Below are 12289 nucleotides of genomic sequence, written 5' to 3'. Positions count from 1 at the left end.
CTGTCTTTTCACACGTAAATGCCTCTCATCGTGTGAACATACCCTAAAATGACAGGTCGTCGGCACAGTACATCGTAAACCCCATTGAAAGTAATGAGCAGATGTTTGCCGACGTATTGGAGCCGTTTTTTCAGACGTAATTCGAGGCGTAAAACGCCTCCATTACGTCTGAAAATAGGTCGTGTCAACCCAGCCTCAGGCTGGGTTCACACGACCTATTTTCAGGCGTAAACGAGGCGTATTATGCCTCGATTTACGCCTGAAAATACGGCTACAATACGTCAGCAAACATCTGCCCATTCATTTGAATGGGTTTGCCGACGTACTGTGCCGACGACCAGTAATGTGTCAAACGACGATGCGTAAAATGACTGCCTTGTCAAAGAAGTGCAGGACACTTCTTTGAAACGTAATTTGAGCCGTTTTTCATTGAAGTCAATGAAGAACAGCTCAAGATTACGGGCGTCAAAGACGCCTCGCAAAATGCGAGGAGGAGCTTTTGCGTCTGAAACGACGCAGCTGTTTTCTCCTGAAAAAAGTGGGTCTTTTCAGACGTAAAAGCCAGTTCTCGTGCGCACATACCCTTAGGCTGGGTTCACACAACCTATTTTCAGACGTAAACGAGGCGTATTATGCCTCGTTTTACGTCTGAAAATACGGCTACAATACGTCGGCAAACATCTGCCCATTCATTTCAATGGGTTTGCCGACGTACTGTGCCGACGACCTGTCATTTACGCGTCGTCGTTTGACAGCTGTCAAACGACGACGCGTAAATTGACTGCCTCGGCAAAGAAGTGCAGGACACTTCTTTGCAACGTAATTTGAGCCGTTTTTCATTGAATTCAATGAAGAACAGCTCAAATGATTGGCCGTCAAGGACGCCTCGCAAAATGCGAGGAGGAGCTTTTACGTCTGAAACGACGCAGCTGTTTTCTCCTGAAAACAGTCTGTCTTTTCAGAAGTAAAAGACAGTTCTCGTGTGCACATACCCTAAGGGTGCATTTAGAGGAGAAGTTTTTGGCCACTTGGTTTTACCGCATATCGCAGAGGTTTGCAATGCGATTTTCGTCTGTGTGATTTGATGCATTTTTACCGCGCGTCAAAAGAGTCTTATCTAAATGCACCCTTATGCCGGGTTCCCACGTAGCATAAACGCTGCAGAATTTCCGCAGCGGAATTCTGTGCGGAAATTCCGCAGCATTTGCAGTAGCAGCAAAGTGGATGAGATTTAGAAAATCTCATAGTCACACTGCGGGGAAAAAACGCAGCGTAAACATTAATAAATTGACCTGCAGAATTTAACTTCGCAGCATGTCAATTTATGCTGCGTTTTCGTTGATTTTCTGTCGCGGGTTTTCAACATTGAATTCTATGGGGATGCTAAACCTGCAACAGAAAGCCAAGTGTTGCGACTTGGCAAAAATTGCAACTCGGGGAAAAAAAAAAAATCATACTTAGGCCTCATCCACACGACCGTATTTCTGTCCACCCGTAAATACTGCCGTAATTACCGGCTGAAATAGGACATGTTCTATATTTTTCAATGGCACGGGGACCTTCCCGTAAGCAAACGGGGAGGTATCCGTGGCCAATAGAAGTCCATGGGCCCGTAAAAACGTGCCGTAATTACGGGCGTTTTTACGGTCGTGTGCATGGGGCCTTACCCAGAACTCTCTCTTTCTTCCTGCAGTCTGACCTCCTGGGATGACATTTCATCACATGTGACCGCTGCAGCCAATCACAGGCTGCAGCATCACATGGCCTGCAACGTCATTTTAGTCGGTTGGACTAAGCGCAAAAAATAGGGAGGGGGTAAGTATCGCTGTTTATTATTTTCCCCCAGAGCTGCATTCCGCAGCGGAAATTACCATTCGAAAAACACCACAATGTGGTGCGCTTTTTCAGATAGAAGGTGCTGCGGGTTCCAGTTTTTACACAGAGTATACGAACTGGGGAGTCTGGCCTTTGCCTTTGTAATCGCACAGACGAAAATCGCATCGCAAACTGCTGCAATACACAGTAAGGCTATGTTCACACAGAATTTTTTTGACAAGTTTTTTGACACGGAAACCGCGCCGCAAAACTAGTCAAAAACTGCCCGAAAATGCCTCCCATTGTTTTCAATGGGAGGCGGGGGCGTCTTTTTTCCCGCGAGCGGTAAAATCGTCTCGCGGGAGGAAGAGGGGACAAGCCCCATCTTCGGACGTTTACGCTTCTGACCTCCCATTGACATCAATGGCAGAGAAAGCGTATTTTGCGGCGTTTTATGCCCGAACTGAATTTTGAGGCAGAATTTCCGCCTACAAAAAACTGTGTGAACATAGCCTTAAACCGCTTACGTTTCTTTAACTGTGCGACCAAAAACTTCTCCTCTAAATGAACCCTTAGTCCCCATGCACACGAATGTGCTTTTCCGGCCACAATTCCCCCGAAAATCCACAGGAGAATTGCGGCCCCATTCATTTCTATGGGCCCATGCACACGACCGTGGTTTCCACGGTCCGTGCATGGCCCAGGAGCCTGGACCGCAGAAAGAACGGACATGTCTTATTACGGCCGTACAGGCTTATAGAAAATAATTGACATGCGGGCGGCTCACGGGTGACACTCCGCGGCCGGCCGACTTGAAAATCACGGCCGTGCACATGGCTACGGTCGTGTGCATGAGGCCTTAGGCCCTTGTTCACACAGCTGAGATTTGCTGCAGATTTTGCATGTGTTTTTTAAGCAAAAACATGTAAAGGATCTGCCAGAAGAGGAGACACTAAGGCCTTATTTACACGAACGTGTGCGTTTTGCGCACGCAAAAAACGCTTCGTTTTTGCGCGTTGCAGTTCACTGTGTGTCATCAGTGTTTGGCGCGTGGCTGCATGATTTTCGCGCATATTTGGCATCCTTATGACACACAGTTTTGAGGTTTAGAAAATGAAATGATAGAGGTGGTTTTATTTTTCCCTTCATTTCTTGAACAACTGTGCGTCCATGTGCTGAGCGTGATTTTCACGCACCCATTGACTTCAATGGGTGCGTGATGGACAAAAAACGCTAAGGTATAGGACATGCTGTGAGTTTCACGCAGCGGACACACGCTGCGTGAAAAACACGGAATGTCTGAATGGCCCCATTGACTTAGGTCCGTGCGTCCTTTTGGATCCACTTCTGGTTTTGGCTAAAAAAAACTGTGACAAAAACTGCAACAAAACTGTGTGTGTGATCCTGGCCTTAGTTTAAGGCCTTATTTACACGAGCGTAGTTCACGTCCGTGAAAGGCAATGGGGACATTCAGACATTCCATGTTTATTACGCAGCGTGTGTCCGCTGCGTGAAACTCACGACATGTCCTATACTTGAGCAGTTTTTTAAGTCAATGGGTGCGTGAAAATCACGCACAGCACACGGAAGCACTTCCGTGTGTCGCGCGTGATTCGCGCAACTGTAGATCAAGAAATGAAGGGAAAAATAAAACCACCTCCTTCATTTCTTTTTCTAAGGATGGTATATGCGTGAAAATCACTAAGTCACGCACCAAACACTGATGACACACGGAACTGCAATGCGCAAAAAACGCTGTGTTTTTTGCGCGTGCAAAACGCACACGTTCGTGTGAATTTCACCTAATTGTGAAATAACAAAAAAGGAATTTGCCCTTTTGGTTGTCTATGTTGAATCTCATGGGCCCTGTAGCCGAGCCCCTTTATTGTGTCAGAACATGGGCCCACCAGGGCATTCTCCTGTCCTCCTATGGACCAGTCCAAACCTGCATGGTTTATATAAAAGGATTGCAAAATAAATAGCAAGAATCAGGTGTAACAAATTTAGGACCATGCCATTTTTAGGCTTTTGGAAAAAATAAATGTCGTTTTTGTTTTTGCAGCTTCTACACAAACCATTTTGGGTACTAGTGTTTTATTTTTAGGAATTTCATTTTTGGGGGGTCAAGCATAAAAACCTCAAACATTCCACCATGCTTTTTTCTAATTACTTTTTATTAAAGATAATTTTAACTTTTTCACATACTGCTGCTTTGTGTCCTGTATACAGAGCAGCTGTATTTTGCGCGGAGACCTGAATCCGTCAGGTCAGCGGCACTGACGGGTTCAGTGAAAGCGGGTCTTGCGTGTCTCTGACATGCAGGATCCACCTGTTATCGATCACATCTAAGTTATGAACTTAGATGTGATCATTAACAGCTTGATCCTGTGTGTCAGAGACACGCAAGACCCGTTTTCACTGAACCCGTCAATGCCGCTGACCTGACAGATAAAAGTTTCAGCGCTAGATACAGGTGCTCTGTATACTGGATACAAAGCAGCTGTATCTGAAAAAGTCACAATTATTTTTAATAAAAAGTATTTAGAAAGTTGCACCAAACACATGATAGACATTTTTATTAAAAACAAAAAAAAAAACGATTTAAAAGGTGTACATAGCCTTTAAACTTCACTTTGAGCATTATATGTCACCCCAGTGCTGGATTCTCAGTTAGGCCCTGTTCACATCTGTGTTGGAGGCTCTGTTAGGGCCTAAGTTGCAGATTTTGCAAATAATACCTGAAACAACAGTGCACCATACCGCAGTATTGTTTCCGTTAAAACCACGGACACCCCGACGCAAAACTGACAGAACCTATAAGTGCATGACCAGACGTGGCGTATTTCTTCCGCCACTGTCCGCATCAATGCCGCACATAATCTGCGTTGCAGATTCTGTTGCGGCTCTGCCTAAAATGGGCATTAGGGCGGATTTACACGAACGTGATTTGCGTCCGTGCTGCCCGTGTTGTTTTCACGCGCCACGCACAAACCAATAGAAGTCTATGGGGCAGTACAGACAGTCCGTGTTTTTTGCGCAGCGTTTGTCCGCTGCGTACAAAGCGTGACAAGTTCTATATCTCTGCATTTTTCGCGCATCACGCACCCATTGAAGTCAATGGGTGCATGAAAATCACGCGCACCACACGGAAGCACTTCCGTGTGACGCGCGTGATTCGCGCAACAGCAGTAAAAACTATGAATGAAAACAGAAAAGCACCACGTGCTTTTCTGTTTACAAACATACAAACAGAGTGTCATAATGATGGCGGCTGCGCGAAAATCACGCAGCCACGCATCATACGCTGCTGACACACGGAGCTGTTATGGACCTTTTGCACGCGCAAAATGCCACGTTTTTTGCGCGGGCAAAACGCACACGCTCGTATGAATCCGGCCTTAAATTGATGCGGACTAGCCGTTGTGTATTGAGGTGAAAGTACTTCCCTTCTCTCTATCAGTGCAGGATAGAGAGAAGGGACAGCCCTTTCCCTCGTAAGGGCTTATTCAGACGAACGGGATATACGTCCGTGCAACGCACGGACCTATATTAGTCTATGGGGCCGTGTAGACATGTGCGTGAGTCCGCTGAAAAAAAGTCACGACATGTCTGTTCTTTGGGCGTTTTTCGCGCATCACGCACCCATTGAAGTCATTATGAGTGTCATAATGATGGCGGCTGCGCGAAAAGCACGCAGCCGCGCATCATATGCTGAGGCCACACGGAGCTGTTAAGTGCATTTTGTGCACGCAAAACGCCGCGTTTTTTGCGTGTGCAAAACGCACACGCTCGTGTGAATCCCGCCTAAAAGTAAAAGAAATTCAATGTGGCCGTTCACACGGCCGTTGTTTCAACGGATAGTGTGAAGGGTCCGTGAGAAAATAGGACATGTCCAATATTTTCACGCATCCCTCCATAGACTCTAATCTATGGGGAATGTGTGACATCAGTTTTTCACGTCCGAGATGTGCAACGCTCGTGGGAATCCAGCCTTGACAGGCAATGTATTAGGACGTGCCTCTGGCACGTCCTAATAGGTATATAGCCAGGGCAGACCTGGGGCCTTTGTTAGGCAGGTGCTGGGATCGTTACATTAACAGTATGTGTATCAAAGCAGTGTTTTCTAACGATCCCAGCGAGTGTGGGTTCATCACATGACCATGGACAGAATTGTATCCACTGGAAGTGAACAATGAATGTTCCTACTGAATAACAACAAGCAGACATCTTGAAAACCGTGCGGAATTAATACAGAAATTATTCTGGACATTTGTATAACAAATTGTAACATTAATTTTCCGAAAGTGGACAAACCCTTGAAGTTATAATGTAAATGACTATTCTTTGTCTTTGCACTTACCTGTGTTTATGGGTTGGTTAGGATCTTTCATTGTGGTCGGCCGTGTACTACTAATATTGGTTGTCACATAAGGTGTTTTCAGCTTCTGTGATAGGGTAGATGTAATTTGGATGCGAGAAGAAACAGGGACTGCAGTAGTGGTCTCATCTATAGTGGTCTCATCTATAAATTAAAGTATTTAGTATGAGGTGAAAGTGAATAAACAGTCAATATTCCTTCCTCCTGCAATGTGATGGCTAATTTAGTTAGGCAGGAATTCTTAGAAACAAGAACATACACAGCAAGAAGTACTCTCTTCCCATTTGCCGTAAAAACCTTTAGGCTGGGTTCACACGACCTATTTTCAGACGTAAACGAGGCGTATTATGCCTTGTTTTATGTCTGAAAATAGGGCTCCAATACGTCAGCAAACATCTGCCCATTCATTTGAATAGGTTTGCCGACGTACTGTGTACCTGTAATTTACGCGTCGTTGTTTGACAGCTGCCAAACGACGACGCGTAAATTGACTGCCTCAGCAAAGAAGTGCAGGACACTTCTTTGCAACGTAATTTGAGGAGCAGCATTTACGTCTGAAACGACGCAGCTGTTTTCTCCTGAAAACTGTCTGTCTTTTCAGACGTAAAAGCCTCTCATCGTGTGCACATACCCTTATAGTTTAGGCTACATGGGGTATTGTTCATAGCGAAAGAATTCCGCAATTGTGTTTTATAAGGCGTGATGATCGCCCAAATGATCATTCCTGATCATTGCCCAGTGTAAACGATCAAATGATTCAATCAATGACAAACAAGCGTTATAACATTTGTAGTTAATTGAATCATTTATGCCGGCATAAAAAATATTATTTGTGTACAGGACATCCCTGCTTGTAAACAGGATGTGCTGCTGACAATAGAGTAAAGTGTATGAGAGGAGGAGGAACGAACAATCGCTCAAACTGTCGTTTATACGAACCCCCAAATGATCATTTCTACATGAAAGTGAAAGTAAGCGAGCGCCGATCCACTTCCTATACCTTCCTATACCTCCGATCGATCGGCGCTTGTAATGGGCAGTTTATCTGCTTGTGATAAGGACCTTTAGACTATGTTTCTAAGGTGGATTTTTCATGTAGAAAAATCCGAAGTGGAATTCACTGAGGAACCGTGGCAGAAGTCCCCCATATGAACAACAGGGGGGGGGGGGGGGGTTCCCATTAAAGACAATGAAAGGCTTGTTACAAGTGTTCACGCTGATTCCAATGCGGGCAGCGCATCAGAATCAGCATGAAAATTCTGCCGTGTGAACAAGGCCTAAAATATCTGCCCATTTAGTGGGATCTCCGCCATTACTGAAGAGGTCTGTTTCTGTGGTCGCATACATCAAGTAAGCTAATAAAATGCATATTCATTCAAAAGTTCCATGAATTTCTGGCTGATTATTTTCTCACAGTTCACACTGACATTATGGGGGGAATTTATTATGGCTGACCTTTCATAATAAGAAATAAGAATAAGAATTAAGCTGTCTCTATAGTGATGCCAGCCATGACAATCATGTCCCCAGAGCCAGCGATCACCAGTACAAGGACACTGATGTTGTCAACTCTGGATCAGGGTTGTGTATTACAGCCATCCTCCCGCCAGTGATCGACTGCACGATCACCTAGATGTAATAGCACTTCAAGAAGAGGTTAAGCACAAAACAGCACCAATGGGCCAAAGTGACAAGGCACGGTTTAGTTCATCCAGGTGCGGATCCTAAAGGGAGGACAAATGCAGGCATGAAGAAGGTTTTAGGGTATGTGCACACGGCAGCGTCCGATACGGCTGAAATTACGGAGCTGTTTTCAGGAGAAAACAGCTCCGTAATTTCAGACGTAATTGCTCGTCCTCGCATTTTGCGAGGCGTCATTGACGGCCGTAATTTAGAGCTGTTCTTCATTGAATTCAATGAAAAACGGCTCAAATTACGTCCAAAGAAGTGTCCTGCACTGTAAATTACAGATCGTTGGCACAGTACGTCGGCAAGCCCATTCAAATGAATGGGCAGATGTTTGCCGACGTATTGGAGCCGTATTTTCAGGCGTAAATCTAAGCATAATACGCCTCGTTTACGCCTGAAAATAGGTCGTGTGAACCCAGCCTTAGGCTACATGCACAAGTTGCGGAATTTGGTGAAGAAAATCTGCATCAAAACCGCAGGTAAACACAGGTAGTAAATTCCGCACCTAATGTGTTTTTAATGCGTTTTTAGGTGAGGTTTCTACATTTTGATGCGGAAATAGGTGCGTTTCCTTCTAAAACTAGTCAGATACAATTCTCAAGCGGAAACGCTAAATAAATTGTCATGCTGCGGATTTAAAAATACGCACCGCAGCTCAAATTACATGCAGAAATAAACCGAAACGTGTAGATGAGATTTCTTGAACTCTCATTTACTTTGCTGGTACTGTATTACGCTGCAGATTTGCCGCACGAAAATATGCGCAGCAAATCCACACGTAATATGCATTGTGTGCATTCGGTCTAAGGGTATGTTCACACGCACTAATTACGGACGTAATTCGGGCGTTTTTGCCCCGAATTACGGCCGAAAATAGCGCCTCAATAGCGTTGACAAACATCTGCCCATTGAAAGCAATGGGCAGACGTTTGTCTGTTCACACGAGGCGTATATTTACGCGCCGCTGTTAAATGACGGCGCGTAAATAGACGTCCGCATCAAAGAAGTGACCTGTCACTTCTTTGGCCGTAATTGGAGCCGTTATTCATTGACTCCAATGAATAGCAGCGCCAATTACGTCCGTAATGGACGCGGCGTTCAAGCGCCTGCACATACCGTTACAGCTGAAATTACGAGGATGTTTTCAGGAGGAAACATCCCCGTAATTTCAGCCGTTACGGACGCTGTCGTGTGAACATACCCTTAGAGTTTAAGTTGCCGGTGCATATCTTGCTAGAGACCTGAAATTATTTTATGTATGGATTTGGTATGTGGTTACTGTATGTTAGTATTATTTGAGCACAGCATGGTGGTATTGTGTGGCACTACTACTTAGGCGTAGTATATTATTTTTTCAGTGTATGGTGTTGAGGGTGCTGTATAGTATTGTTATTTATGTAACTGGAGGTATGTGTTATTTGGAGGTAAGATATTTGGCCAAATTGGCGCTTATAATTAGATATTTTCTGATATGGTTATTTGTGCACTGGGCATCATCCAATGTAAAACCGGCCCTAATCCTATTCTGTATTCATCCAATAAGATCATGTTTTTGGGGCTGTAAATTAAAGTGTTTGCTGAAAATTGCATCAATAAGTCTTTTTCAGATTTACTAATCAAACAGTAATGTGAGAAATATTACTTATCATTCTTGGATGGAAGTCAGTCTGATATAAAGGCAGTGTATCGATATTAAGGTTTAATGTAAATGACTATTCTTTGTCTTTGTACTTACCTGTGTTTATGGGTCGGGTGGGATCCTTCACTGTAGTAGGCCGTGTACTACTAATATCAGATGTCACATAAGGTGTTTTCAGCTTCTGTGATAGGGTAGATGTGGTTTGAGAGGTGGAAGAAGCAGGGACGGCAGTAGTGGTCTCATCTATAGTGGTCTCATCTATAAATTTAAATATTTAGTATGAGGTGAAAGTGAATAAACAATCAACATTCCTTCCTCCTGCAATGTGATGTCTAATTTAGTTAGGCAAGAATTCTTAGAAACCAGAACACACAGAGAGAGAAGTAATTGCTTCCCACAAAAACCTCTATGGTATAGGCAACATTGGGGATTTTTCATAGTGAAAGATTTGCGCAATTGTGTGCAATTGTGCCAGAATTTAAAGGGCCTCTTATATGGGGCGATGATCACCGAACGATCATTCGTACAAACGTTCATTCTCGATCACTGTTCAGTGTAAACATGTCCATCAATCAAACAACACATGATAAAACGCTTGTTTGTCTTTGATTGAATGATTTATGTGGGCGTAAAAATTATTGTTAGCTAATGCACATCCCCGCTTGTAAAGAGGGAATGTTCTACCAACAATAATGTAAAGGGTATGAGAGGAAGAGGAACAAACGATTGCTCAAACTGTCGTTCATACAAACCCCCTCACGATCATTGACTAATCTGCCTGTGGTTACCCGACGCTGTTTTCGTGGCTTTGGAGTTCAAGTTGACTGTGTATATTTTGCTAGAATGTAAGAGACCCGAATTATTTTATGTATGGATTTGTTATCTGGTTACTGTATGTTAGTATTTTTGGGCACTGCTTGGTGGTATTTAGATTGTGTGGCACTACTATTTAGGCATAGTATATTATATTTGCAGTGTATGGTGTTGAGGGTGCTGTATAGTATTGTTATTTATGTAACTGCAGGTATGGGTTATTTGGAGGTAAGTTATTTTGCAAAGTTGCCGCTTATAATTCGATATTGCCTGATATTTGTAGCGTCCATGGCCGCGGACCACCGCTCCTATTCACCCCCTCGGCGGCCGCGGCCATGGATCTGTGAATGCTGGCCGGCATCTCCTTCCCAGGAGACGCCAGCACTCACTTCCGCTCCGCTCTACACTATCCCGTAGGGTGTACATGCACGCTCGTGCCCGGCCTTAAAGGGCCAGCGCATGCACATGAATTATTTTAAATTAGCCCCAATCACTCTGGACTATTTAAGGGGCCCTGCCCCTTCACTCCCTGCCTGAGCGCTGTTAGTAATTCCCATTTTAGTCTTTGCAAATGGTCCCTCAGTGTTATCCTGTTCCCATGCCCTGCTACCTGTATCTTGTATCCTGTGCCGTGCTTTGTTCATGAGCCTGTCTAGTGGTGGAGTCGTGTCCTGCTGCACCTACTGCCGTCCGCCACTTCTGGCGCAACCTGCCGCACCTACTGTCATCCGCCATATCTGGCACAACCTGCTGCACCTGCTATCATCCACCACGTCTGGCTCAACCTGCCACATCCAGCCCCATCCGTGCTAAAGCCTCTGACATTGTCTGGACTATTCAGGTACCCTTGTGCTGGACTTTGTATTAATTAGGTGCTCTGTTGTTTGGCCAGCTGCCTCCCCGCTTTGGCGGCTCGGCCTAGTGGGTCCACATACCCACAGACGGTGACAATATGGTTATTTGTGCACTGTATGACAGTACACCATATGGGGAGTGACGCCACAAGAAGATAGGGCACAGAGCATCATCCCATGTAAACCTGGCCCTAATCCTATGCTGTATTCATCCAATAAGACCATGTTTTTGGTATTGTAAATAAAATAATGTACTGAAAATTGCATCAATAGGTCTTTTTCAGGTAGTAAAACAAAAAGTAATTGAAGAAATATTTCCTATAATTTTGGATTAATGTCAGTCTGATATAAAGGCAGTGTATGGAGATTAAGGTTTAGTGGAAATGACTATTCTTTGTCTGTGTACTTACCTGTGTTTATGGGTCGGGTGGGATCTGTCACTGTAGTAGGCCGTGTACTACTAATATGGGTTGTTACATAAGGTGTCTTCAACTTCTGTGATAGGGTAGATGTGGTTTTTGAGGGAAAAGAAGCAGGGAGAGAGCTTCTTCCACCTGCAGTAGTGGTCTCATCTATAGTGGCCTCTTCTATAAGTGAAAATATTTAGTATGAGATGATAGTGAATGAACAGTTAACATTCCTGCAATGTGATGACTAATTTAGTTAGGCAGGAATTCATAGAAACAAGAACATATATAGCAAGAAGTACTCTCTTCCCATTTGTTGTAAAAACTATATGGTAAAGGCTACATGGGTGGTTGTTCATAGCGAAAGAATTGCGCAATTTTGTGCAATTGTGGCAGAATGTAAAGGGCTTTTTTATAAGGGGCGATGATCGCGCAAATGATCATTCCTGATCATTGCCCAGTATAATCAATCAAATTATTCAATGAATGAGAAACAAGCGTTTTATCATTTGTTGTTGATTTAAAGAGGCTCTGTCACCAGATTCTCAAATCCCTATCTCCTATTGCATGTGATCGGCGCTGCAATGTAGATAACAGTAACGTTTTTTTTCTTTAAAAACGATCATTTTTGGCTAAGTTATGAGCTATTTTATATTTATGCAAATGAGCCTTTCTAATGGACAACTGGGCGTGT

General features: G+C 44.1%; 1 protein-coding gene across 1 annotated transcript in view; it reads right to left on the bottom strand.

Annotated features, from left to right (window-relative positions):
• Nucleotides 1-12289, bottom strand: part of MADCAM1 (mucosal vascular addressin cell adhesion molecule 1) — a 45442-nt gene that overhangs the window by 17917 nt on the left and 15236 nt on the right. The window contains exons 5-6 of the mRNA XM_075854988.1: nt 9618-9764; nt 6176-6337 (exon numbers count right to left, since the gene is read on the bottom strand). Of these exons, the coding sequence (XP_075711103.1) occupies nt 6176-6337; nt 9618-9764 (309 nt within the window). The remainder of the gene's footprint in view (nt 1-6175; nt 6338-9617; nt 9765-12289) is intronic.

Source organism: Rhinoderma darwinii, chromosome 1, assembly GCF_050947455.1.
Source record: "Rhinoderma darwinii isolate aRhiDar2 chromosome 1, aRhiDar2.hap1, whole genome shotgun sequence".
Classification (NCBI taxonomy): Eukaryota; Metazoa; Chordata; class Amphibia; order Anura; family Rhinodermatidae; genus Rhinoderma; species Rhinoderma darwinii.
The sequence above is the reverse complement of the archived record's forward strand: the minus strand, read 5'-3'. Positions and strand labels throughout refer to the sequence as shown.